This window comes from Borostomias antarcticus (genome assembly GCF_949987555.1).
Source record: "Borostomias antarcticus genome assembly, chromosome: 19".
In the NCBI taxonomy this organism is placed as follows: domain Eukaryota; kingdom Metazoa; phylum Chordata; class Actinopteri; order Stomiiformes; family Stomiidae; genus Borostomias; species Borostomias antarcticus.
The window spans coordinates 15981456-15993955 of record NC_140252.1 but is presented as its reverse complement, the minus strand read 5'-3'; the positions used below and the strand labels follow the sequence as shown (position 1 = coordinate 15993955).

The 12500-nt window shown below is 47.9% G+C and overlaps 1 protein-coding gene across 4 annotated transcripts in view; it reads right to left on the bottom strand.

Annotated features, from left to right (window-relative positions):
- The window catches only part of LOC311321353 (peripheral plasma membrane protein CASK-like), a 49171-nt gene that overhangs the window by 9446 nt on the left and 27225 nt on the right, over positions 1-12500 (bottom strand). For 2 of the 4 annotated variants that reach the window (XM_084453313.1, XM_084453314.1), the window contains exons 9-19: positions 9462-9545; positions 9284-9383; positions 5990-6111; positions 5647-5724; positions 4779-4859; positions 3307-3574; positions 2419-2504; positions 2223-2291; positions 1931-1999; positions 1780-1815; positions 826-864 (exon numbers count right to left, since the gene is read on the bottom strand). In XM_084453313.1, coding sequence (XP_084309439.1) covers positions 826-864; positions 1780-1815; positions 1931-1999; positions 2223-2291; positions 2419-2504; positions 3307-3574; positions 4779-4859; positions 5647-5724; positions 5990-6111; positions 9284-9383; positions 9462-9545 — 1032 coding nt within the window. The remainder of the gene's footprint in view (positions 1-825; positions 865-1779; positions 1816-1930; positions 2000-2222; positions 2292-2418; positions 2505-3306; positions 3575-4778; positions 4860-5646; positions 5725-5989; positions 6112-9283; positions 9384-9461; positions 9546-12500) is intronic. The other 2 variants (XM_084453315.1, XM_084453316.1) reach the window with 1 other exon arrangement.

Here is a 12500-nt window from a genome sequence, read left to right as displayed (position 1 = left end):
GAGGTGAAGAGGTGAGAGGGTTAGGGTCAGGAGGAGGTGAGAGGGTTAGGGTCAGGAGGAGGTGAAGAGGTGAGAGGGTTAGGGTCAGGAGGAGGTGAAGGAGTGAGAGGGTTAGGGTCAGGAGGAGGTGAGAGGGTTAGGGTCAGGAGGAGGTGAAGAGGTGAGAGGGTTAGGGTCAGGAGGAGGTGAGGAGGTGAGAGGGTTAGGGTCAGGAGGAGGTGAAGAGGTGAGAGGGTTAGGGTCAGGAGGAGGTGAAGAGGTGAGAGGGTTAGGGTCAGGAGGAGGTGAAGAGGTGAGGGGGTTAGGGTCAGGAGGAGGTGAAGAGGTGAGAGGGTCAGGGTCAGGAGGAGGTGAAGAGTGAGAGGGTTAGGGTCAGGAGGATGTGAGAGGGTTAGGGTCAGGAGGAGGTGAAGAGGTGAAAGGGTCAGGAGGAGTTGAGAGGGTTAGGGTCAGGAGGAGGTGAGAGGGTTAGGGTCAGGAGGAGGTGAAGAGGTCAGAAGGTTAGGGTCAGGAGGAGGTGAAGAGGTGAGAGGGTTAGGGTCAGGAGGAGGTGAAGAGGTGAGAAGGTTAGGGTCAGGAGGAGGTGAGCCAGTGAGAGAAAGAGAGGAGAGGACGAGAGAGAGAGAGGAAACAGGAAGCGGGATTAAAGCGCTACTATTTCAAACACTGTGGTGTCGCCAGCGTTGGTAATGTGCCATGTAGCTGGCAGAGATGGGGGCTGGGAGCTACAGTACCACAACCACGATGATGAAGGCTCTACTTCAAGGCTGGGGGGTCTGGGGGGGGGGGGCTACGTCTACTGGGATTCACTGGGGGGCATCTTACCTTGATGGACATTTTGTCCTTGATAGCAGGTCTGGAGATCTAAGGGTTGAAAGCACCACACACACACACACACATCATGCAGTAAAAAGAGTACAAGACATCGACGTGGGGGGGGGGGGGGGGGGTCAGCTATGGGGGGATGGGGGGGGTTGAGTAGCTTTGTTTGTGTTGGTTAAGAAGACAGACATGCTGCTGGTCTGGAGTACGAGATCGAATGCACACACACTTCCATACATGTAAGAGAAAATGTGCACACACTCACTCACTCACAAACACACTCACTCACTCACTCACTCACTCACTCACTCAGTCACTCAGTCACTCACTCACTCACTCACTCACTCACTCACTCACTCACTCACTCACTCACTCACTCAGTCACTAACTCAGTCATTAACTCAGTCACTAACTCAGTCATTAACTAATCACTCCGTCACTCAGTCAGTCAGTCAGTCAGTCAGTCAGTCAGTCACTCACTCACTCACTCAGTCACTCACTCAGTCACTCACACAGATGAGACTTGAACCTGTGTAATAGACGGAGGAGGGTCAGGACCAGGGTTAGGGGTCAGGACCAGGGTTAGGGTCAGGGTCAAGACCAGGGTAAGGGTCAGGAAAAGGCTGGTCGTACAAGAGGGCCAACAGTGCACTGGCACGTGTGTATCTTATTATTTGCCAATATAGGCTCCTCAGAGAGGTTAATTCCTTAGAGAGGTTAAGGTTAGGGACGGGGTTCAGACATATGTTCATTCGAGAGGTTAAGGTTAGGGTTGGGGTTTGGGCCGTGGCTGGAGACCTTTAGTGCCATCAAAACAGTCAGACAAGACTAGGTGCCTGCTATTATCCACTATTATAAAAACTGCCACCGAAAAAAAGGTCACCCCAGCCATACCCCAAACCTCCACTAGATGGAGACAAATAGGGCTATGGTTAAGGTTAGGGTTTGAACTCTCACCTGTCGTCCTTTAGGCTGGATGGTGGATGGCAGATCCTAGAAAACAACAAAGAGATTTGACGGGAGACACAGCTAGACCTGAACAGGAGGAGTAACGGTAGCAATCAGCAAGCGTCTCTATCTGATGTGACAGTGTGACAGTGACTCTTACCAAGATGGAGCTGGTGACGCTGGCATGCCCGTTGGCAGGGGACTGGCCGGACAAGTCAGGTGACTCTTTCTGCAATTTTAAATTTAAACACAAACACACACGCACACACACACACACACACACACGTGTAACAGGTGTCAGTTCTTCACTCATCAGAATCGCTTGCCTCACTTCCCCACGCTCGGTTGGATCTCGGTTCCTCTGTGTGTGTGTGTGTGTGTGTGTGTGTGTGTGTGTGTGTGTGTGTGTGTGTGTGTGTGTGTGTGTGTGTGTGCGCGCGCATCGCCCTCACCTCACAAGACAGCGATTGTGACCGGTAGCTTGGTACGATCTTAAAGGTGATGCTTCCTCTCATCTCCCTCTGTGGGGACAGAAAACGCCAGGGTTATGAACCTTTAAGTGACCGGAAACCCCCGTCTGGGGACGGCGGCTGCGTCGAGACGCCGCGAGCTGATTGGATGATGGGAGATGACGTCGACAGAGCTCACCAGCATCTTCTGGAGCTGCTCCACCGTCTGATTGGCTACGCTGATGCCGTTGATCTCACGGATCTCGTCGCCCACGTGCAGCGTACCTGAGGATGGAGCGGAGGAGTGACACGCTACACACACACACACTGTATCTCTCTCTCTCTAACACACACACAGCCTTTATCTCTCTCTCTCTAACACACACATTAACACACACACAGCCTGAATATCTCTCTCTCTAACACACATTAACACACACACAGCCTGAATATCTCTCTCTCTAACACACGTTAACACACACACACACAGCCTGAATATCTCTCTCTCTAACACACGTTAACACACACACACACACAGCCTGAATATCTCTCTCTCTAACACACACATTAACACACAAACACAGCCTTTATATCTCTCTCTCTCTAACACACACACACGCATCCTTTATATCTCTCTCTCTCTAACACACACATTAACACACACACACATCCTTTATATCTCTCTCTCTCTAACACACACACACACACACACGCATCCTTTATATCTCTCTCTCTCTAACACACACACACACAGCCTTTAACTCTCTCTCTCTCTAACACACACACATACACCACACACACACCACACACACCTTTCATCTCTCCTTATCTCTGTGGTTTGACCTCTGAGATAGACAGCATATGACGTGTGTGTGTGTATGTGTGTGTGTGTGTGTGTGTGTACGAGCGCACTCTCTGCACTGTCCTGTCTTGCCCTTGCAGCTTGTCTGTTGACTATTTATCGTTATGCGCCAACAGACCAAAGCAAATTCCTTGTATGTGTGAAATCCTACCTGGACCAGAATAACCCTGATTCTGCGTGTGTGTGTGTGTTAGCACGGACGCGTGTGTGTGTGTGTGTGTGTACCCTGTCGGTGGATCATGCCCCCGTGCATGATGCGTGCCACGATGCAGTGGTTGAGCTCGTTCATCTTGAGCGTGATGCCCATGGGCTCGTCCGTGTTCTTCTGGAACTGGACCAGGCGCACGCGCGTCACGTTCTCCAGGTCCATGTCGCCGGCCGCGCTCTCCGGCGAGTCGCCGTTCAGGTACGGCGAGGTGGGCGGCGGCGTCACCCGCAGCGCCTCGTCGCTGTACACCTCGTGGGCCACCACGTCGTGGGTCTGCAGCAGGGCCTGCGCACGCGCGCGCACACACACACACACACACACACACACACACACACACACACACACACACACACACACGCACACACACACACACACGCACACATGGAATAGAGTTGGAGAAAAAGTCTGCAGCACATTCAAGTGTCATAGATTGTGAAGCCACGGTGTCAGACCCGGCAGCATGTGTGTGTGTGTGTGTGCGCGTGTGTGTGTGTGTGGTCAGTAGAGCAGAAAGCTTCAATGACTTAATCCTCTTTTCCACCATCGACAATTGTGTCAGTGACACACAACGTGTTGCTACCCTCCCAGCCTGTACACACACACACACACACGCACACACACACACACACATGCCACCCACATGCACCACATGTGCCTCCCATCCAGACGCCACGCTGGAACTCTGGGACGGGGGGGCGTGGCCTGCAGGCGGAGTGGTGTTAGTGGACGGTTCAAAAATACCCTCGGGGTCAGTGACTAAGACGAGCTAAGAGGATGGAGAGACCAGCGAGACCACTTCCGCTCTGAGAGAGAGAGAGGGAGAGAGAGAGAGAGAGACACCAGCAAGAACATCTCAGCTCTGGGAGAGAGAGAGAGAGAGAGAGAGAGAGAGAGAGACCACGAGACGAGATAACGAGAGACCAAGAGAAGAGAGAGACCAAGAGAAGAGAGAGACATCAAGAGAACAGAGAGAGAGAGAGCGAGAGAAGAGAAAGAGCGAGAGAGAGAGCGAGAGAGAGGGAGGTACAGAACGTTGCGTTCTCTTCTCTCTCACTTCTCTCAGCATGTTCCTCTAGTAGATCTTTGTTAAATCACTCTCAATACACCGTGAGAGCTGCTTCTCACAAGCTCCTGGTAACGCAGCGTCAAACTCACCCTGAGCCAGGAGCAAAAAAGCTCTCCTCCAAAAACGACTTCACCTCCTCCCTATACCCCAGTCCCAGTCCGTCCCCAGGCCAGCGTCGCAGTCGTCCCAGTGGTGTCCCTCCCTCTGCTCGTCCACCCCCGGTCTGATGGGACGTCAGGGACGCAGACCCTCCCCTCCTCCGAACCTCATCCCTCCCTCCGACCAGGCTGGCCAGTTACAGACGTGCTAAGATGCTAAGCAGCTTTGCCGAACCAGAGAGCTTGGCTGTGGGACAACAGGACCCACGTGCGAACTACGTATGTGTGTGTGTGTGTGTGTGTGTGTGTGCGCGCGTGTGTGCACCATGAAATGGGGCTGTGTCAGAATCCTCCTCAGTTCCTTTGCCTCCATGTTCTCTGGATAGCAGGAGATCGTCTCCAACACCTAGAGAGAGAGAGAGGAAATTGTACTTGCTTTTTTAATTGTTTTATTTCACACTTGCTATGGCAATGTTAACATGTTTCCCATGCCAATAAAGCCCTCTGAATTGAATTGAGAGAGAGGAGAGGGGGAGAGAGAGGAAGAGAGAGAGAGAGAGAGAGAGAGAGAGAGAGAGAGAGAAAGAAAGAGAGAGAGACGAAGGGAAAAAAAAAGAGAGTGATTGACAGTTAAATATACATTTATATGGCAAGAGATGGTCAGGGCGTCCCGATCAGGGTTACGTTAGGGTTAGACAGACAGGGTTTTGTATGATTGCATCGTGTCTCGCAAAACTCGACCGCAAGCTCATAATCTTGTCGTGATAGTAGCAAGCGTTACAGTACCAGTGACATTATACCAAACAGCCACGCTCCAGGGGTTATTTGAATAAACTGACCACATAGTTTGAAGCAACAATGCAACTTTCTCACCTGAAGATATATTACAATTTAATAACTTGACATACCAACAGTCGTACAGACAAAACTACAACAGTTGAGTCAAAGAAAAAATGGTTGTGGGTGCAGGGACCGGTGTTGGCTCATGATTTCTGAACATTTCTGCTGCAAAAATTGGAAAGATCAAACTCACACAGCGCCGAAATACAACGCAACTGCCTGTGGAAATGATGCACTGTTGCAACCTTTCACTGAGAATGACTGGACTTCCGGTGTCACGCAATCGCGCAATCAGTGTGAACGAAGCGCTATGGTCAGACAGACGGGATGTGACCTGCGGGTTGACCTCTCACCTCTTTGGCTCTCTGTACTCCATCACTGGGGGGGTTCCTGATCTGAGGGGATGACCTGGTGTTGATCTTATCATAGAGCTGAAACACACACACACACGCGCGCGCACACACACACACACACGCACACACACGCAATCAAAATCAGTCTCGAGGCATTTTCGTGACATGCATTGTGTGGTGGATGTAGACAGATGCAGCAGGGCTAGGTGTGCTGTGCTCTCAGTCTCTCAGTCTTGGTGTTAAGTTTCTTTGGGTCAAGATGCCACCCTGTGGGCATGTAGTTGAATTGCATGCCTGTGTGTGTGTGTGTGTGTGTGTGTGTGTGTGTGTGTGTTCCACTCACGTCCAGCAGTGTGTGTAGGTGCTGGTCCTGGAAGACACTGTGTAAGAAGTCCAGATCTTTCTCGCTGCAGTCAGTCAAGGCATGGATCTCCTCCAGACTGTCCAACACCTGCGACACGGCTCCTACACACACACACACACACACACGCGCACACACACACACACGCACACACGCACACACACACGCACACACATGAACACACACATTATACACACACTTGCAGAGGGTTTATATATGCATGTATACAAATACATATACTACACAAACACAAACAGGTTGTATATGTACACACTCACAGTTTACACACTCACCGACAAGTCAAAATACAGAACTTAGTACCTTTCAATATAGTCAATATACCTTTCAATATAGTAAATATACTGTAATACTTTTCAATATAGTCAATATGCTGTGGTACCTTTCAATATAGTAGTCAATATACTGTAGTACCTTTCAATATAGTAAATATACTGTAATACTTTTCAATATAGTCAATATACTGTTGTACCTTTCAATATAGTAAATATACTGTAATACTTTTCAATATAGTCAATATGCTGTAGTACCTTTCAATATAGTAGTCAATATACTGTAGTACCTTTCAATATAGTAAATATACTGTAATACTTTTCAATATAGTAAATATACTGTAGTACTTTTCAATATAGTAGTCAATATGCTGTAGTACTTTTCAATATAGTAGTCAATATACTGTAGTACTTTTCAATATAGTAGTCAATATGCTGTAGTACTTTTCAATATAGTAGTTAATATGCTGTAGTACTTTTCAATATAGTAAATATACTGTAGTACTTTTCAATATAGTAAATATACTGTAGTACTTTTCAATATAGTAGTCAATATGCTGTAGTACTTTTCAATATAGTAGTCAATATACTGTAGTACTTTTCAATATAGTAGTCAATATGCTGTAGTACTTTTCAATATAGTAGTCAATATACTGTAGTACTTTTCAATATAGTAGTCAATATGCTGTAGTACTTTTCAATATAGTAGTCAATATGCTGTAGTACTTTTCAATATAGTAGTCAATATGCTGTAGTACTTTTCAATATAGTAGTCAATATACTGTAGTATTTTTCCACACATATGAACCCAGACAGGACAGAAGTACACACACACTCACACACTCACACTCACACAGACCCCCCCCCTCCCCCACACACACACAAACACGTAAGAAACAGACAGTATCAGCCTGGAGTACCTGCTGCATCGCCAACACATGCAGCCAAGCCAACAGAGAGACAACAGTGGTTGATCCCGTCAGCAGGAGAGAGTATATATACACTATAGCACCATATCTATATGGTCAGGTGGGATGAGAGTATATATACACTATAGCACCATATCTATATGGTCAGGTGGGATGAGAGTATATACACTATAGCACCATATCTATATGGTCAAGTAGGATGGACACGGACCACGTGGGATGGCTTAGTTAGTTAAAGGCATTGTCCACCCCCAAACCAAAAAGTTGGTCAGAGCTTCAGTTGGTCAAAGATCTCTGATGTTTAGATTTACCCTTATTTAGCCACGGGAGACCATTGAAACCAAGGTCCCATTTAAAGTAGAATGGTGCCCTGGTTAGATAGCAATAATAATCATTATATATATATATATCACATTATATTGTTTTCTATTGTTTCTGATTATGAATGATATGAATATAGGCCTAGCCCAGCTGCAGTGTTAAATCATCGCTGACCAGGAATGTAGAAAGTAGAATAAGGCTGTTTTATCCTGACAGCAGGTGTCTGTTGGGGTCTGGCCTCGTCTGACCCTCTGGTTTGGGGGTGAACTGCCCGATCGTTTCCCTCTCGTCAGGCGTTCTGGACGAGGGCGCGGTTCTGAGCGCGCGAGTCGAGGCGTCCCTCGTCTACGGCGCCCGCGACGCGGCCGTCGAAAATGGGCTTCCAAGTGGCTTTTAGACGTGATCTGTAACCGTTTCGCCGTATAATCTGTCGCGGACGTCGTGAGACGAGAGCGAGTCGAGTGCGTAGCGGCGTTGCCAGATGACGCTTAGCCGTTTAGAAGCGGATCTTCGAGTCCCGCCACCGACCATGCTGGTGCGACGTCACACAGCGACGTGGATCTGATTAACACACTGGGTTCATGAGGAGGAGACTAAGAGGTGACGATCTGACTGAACACTTTAAAACACTCCCAGTGTTCAGTTGGTCTTCACAGGGCGAGGAGAAGAGCTTGACCCGGAAGAGAAGAGAGAGAGAAGTAGGAGGAGAGGGCGAGAGAGAGAGAGAGAGAGAGAAGGAGGAGAGGAGGGAGAGAGAGAGGAGGAGACGAGGGAGAGAGAGAGGGAGGGGAGGAAGAGAGAAAGAGAGGAGGGAGGGAGAGAGAGAGAGAGGGAGGGGATGGAGAGAGAAAGAGGAGAGGAGGGAGAGAGAAGGAAGATGCGACGAGGAGGGTAAAAATGGTGATGTCATGACTCGTGATGATGTCACACTAGCCAGGAGACAGCAAGGGAGATACGTACTTTCAGCCGCTAGCAGTCCTAGAGGGCGCAGCAATACAACAAAAACACAGACAGAGTTTAGACAGAGAGAGAACGAGAGAAACCGTGAGAGAGAGAGAGAGAGAGAGAGAGAGAGAGAGAGAGAGAGAGAGAGAAAGAGCCACAGAGTGTGGAAAGCAAAATGAGGAGTGGTAGGAAAGAGAAGTCGAGAGAGGAAGCAGAAGCCGCCACGTCGACAGAAACGTGGTCGAGCCGAATCTAGAATATCACCGTAGCGGCAAGCAGCTAGCTTCACCACATAGCAGAGAGGCTACAGCATACAGGGGTGAACGACTGGAGGACCCTATGCAAGCGCTCATGTAGACACGCACGCACACATACATTTCTGCCCCAGGTCCACAGGAAGTGAAAGTGAGGGCCTGAGACAGGGGAAGTGAGGCCATTAGGCAACTTTATCCGGAGCAGCCTTGCGGGCAGTATTATAAATAGATGGTGTCGGACTGCAAGCTCAGGCCCAACACAGCACCTAGCTGGACCTTCGGGTCCAGGAAACGGACTGGTGTCGAGGCTCTGACAGGCCTGGTCTGCTGGGGCCCCTGAGCTTGCGGGGGGGGGACAGGGTGTCAGAGTGGCGCTCTGGTGTTTTCAACCGCCGACACCGCCAACGGTCCATTGCTGCCGCTTCATTGGTTGCTGGGAAACTGCTCGGCTGGGTGTTGCCACGGGAGCAAAGAGTCTAACTGAGGGGGCGGGGCCTAACTGAGAAGGCGGGGCCTACCTGAAGAGGCGGGGCCTACCTGAGGAGGTGGGGTCGTCCGCGAAGTCGTGCATCTCCTCTGGGGGGTCTCCGTAGAAAGAGTTAAACTTGTGGCTGGAGACAGCAGCCAGTACCGCCCCCTAGTGGACAAGACACGTATTACAACTCTGAACTCTGTGTGTGGGTGTGTGCGGGTGTGTGTGTGTGTGTGCTCTCACCTTCAGCTTCCTCCTGGCGTTGAACTTCCTCAGTTGCTCCACTGTTTCTGGCAGGTGGATCTTGTAGGCATACCTGTCCCTCTCCTACACACGCGCATACACACACACACACACACACACACACACACACAGACGCGCAAGATCATTTCCGATATTAACAGTCAGCACACAAGGAAGTGCCATATGAAGAAACAAACCACAAAGACATGAGGCAGGACTACATGGTCCAGGCGGGCTTCTTTCCCACGGTTATCAGACCCGTTAACAAGACCCCCACGACACCCCCTTTTTTTTTTTTCTTCTTTTTTTTTAACTTTATCTAAAGTTTCACATTTTACACACAACAAAACACACACCCTTTTCCCCCCTCCCTCCCCTGGGGCTTAAAAAATAAACAACAATAACAACAAAAAAGACAGAGGTATACAATGCTGAAATTAGTGAGAAAGAGAAGTCCGAATAAAATATGTCCAACTAAGATACAATATGTCCTCACATTAGCCAAAGAGGAAGAGCATCAGTTCAGTGGTATATTCAGTCCCTTCACATGATCAATAAATGGAGACCATACTTAAGTAAACTTATCACATGACCCATTCAACGCATGTCTAATCTTCTCAAGCTGGAGTAACGACAACACCTCCTGTATCCACCTCTTGAAGGGGGGATGTTTGTCGGATTTCCAATTCACAAGAATTATTTTGCGAGCAATAAGGCTACTACGACACCCCCTTTTCAGTAGTACATCGTATTTTGCACTGTATTTTGTATTTGCACTGTTTTTTTGCATTGCATTTGCACTGTCGTGTCTTTGCACTGTCCTGTCCTGTCCTGTCCTGCACCCTGTCCTATGTCTTTGTACTGTCCTGTCCTGTCCTGCACCCTGTCCCATGTCTTTGTACTGTCTTGTCCTGTCCTGTCCTGCACCCTGTCCCATGTCTTTGTACTGTCCTGTCCTGTCCTGCACCCTGTCCCATGTCTTTATACTGTCCTGTCCTGCACCCTGTCCCATGTCTTTATACTGTCCTGTCCTGCACCCTGTCCCATGTCTTTGCACTGTCCTGTCCTGTCCTGTCCTGTCCCATGCTGTCTGCAGCAGCGTATGCTATGACGCTAGTCCAATTCCTAGCATGTGTGAACCATATACATGGCCAGTAAAACGGATCTTGAGTCTTTAAAACGGATCTTGAATCTAAGCGGCTCTGTTGTCTGGTGGTATGACAGCGGATACTTCTGTATCTCTTGCCAGAAAGCAGCAGGGTGAACAGGCTGTTACTGTATATACAGTACCTATAGTGCACCCTGAGGTCATTTCATTATGCTAGGAGGAAACCCAGAAACTGGAATGCCCATTTATTGTGAACAGTATTGTGTAGGGATGTGCGCAGATGGTTGTTTATTGTGTAATTTGTAAATTTGACATTTGTAAATTGAGTATTGGAGTCTATTGAGCATCATCTTGGGAGTCGGCAGCAACATTTCACTGTGACTGTACACGTACTGTACATTACGTGTGACAAAGAAATGTTGATCTTGAATCTTATGCGACTATACGGCGCAGCTTATGCAAGTCGTTTAGAAAATACTAGTCGGCTAAACTAAAGATAGGCTTATATTTTATCAACAGCAAAAAAAGATTTTATACAACGATTTAAATAATTCAAGTCACCTCACTCAGAGTACTCAGGCGTAGGGTAAGGTTATTATCACACTATATCAGTGGCACCTGGCATGGCGGCAATAAGAGTTCAGTCATATGCATGTTCCCATTGTTGCAGTCCTTCGCAAACCAATGGCTATAATTGCACAAATGTTAATGTAAGCATACTTTAGTGGCAATGGCACCCCTGACCTAGTTACCGTTGTTAAAATGTTAAATTAGGCTACGATTAAGACCGCTGATGTCGTTTTGAAGCCAAATTTTATTCAAACATTGGTCAATATGTTTTGAATAAACAAAAAAGCACATCGAATAATGTAAAACAGTGCAAATAAAATAAAGCAAAATAAATAATAGGCCTCCAGGTCTTTCTTTGGGGAGGACTATGCCGTCAACTCAACATGAGCTGGAGCCATACTGGACTCTGAACCGCTTATCCCACTTGTGTGGTGGTGTTGAGTGGTGTTGAGTGGTGAGCGACCCACTTCTGTGGTGGTGCAGGAAGGCCCAACGCTTCCTCTGACTGTAGGCTACCAGCTTGCAAATCGCTACCTCAGTTTCAACTCATTTGTAACATTCAAAGCAATCACCTGATATTATTGAAACATTTCCATGTATTTTTATTTGTACTGTTTATATACATTATTTGTGATTCAGCAATGAAAAGCATGACTGAAAAGATTGCTGGCGTTTCCTCCCTCGCCGTCTCATTCTCTCTCTCTCTCAGAGCGGGTCTCTGCCAGGCGCGCGTGGCTGTGTTGCGCAACACCTTCTCTGTGTTGTGTAATACCTGCTCCGAGAGCCAATGAGAGACAGAGATCTCTTCTGATAATTGGGAATAGCGAGATAACGAGATGACGTTTACATCGCCTATCGTAGCTTTTCAAGTTCTTTCGATCCTCTCGCTTTTTGTGATGGGAAATGCGGTTGGGATTGAACAAGCCCCCATCACGTGAACACAAGAGGGCTTTTTGCACAATCAACCAATCACAGCGCTTCAGAGTAAAACACACCACGTGCTTCTGTCTTGCCTATCTTTTCACTGCAGCATCAAGGTTTTAGGAGATTATTACTTGGTTAAATTTTGCAATTACTCCGCGGTCCGTTTGCATGCAGAACCGTGGGGGGATCAACTGGGATAGGTTCCGTTACACCACAGTTAGATAGATCAACTTTACTACAGACACGGGTCCATACAAAAATAAACATAAAACAATACTATACTACACTTACTATACTACTAATACAATACTAAGTTAGACTAGTCGTATAGCCGGTTGCAAAACCACCTTCTAGTCACCAATGAAAATAGTCTGCGCGCACACACACACACACACACACACACACGCATATCCCTAACAATGCTGTGGTTCTTGTAG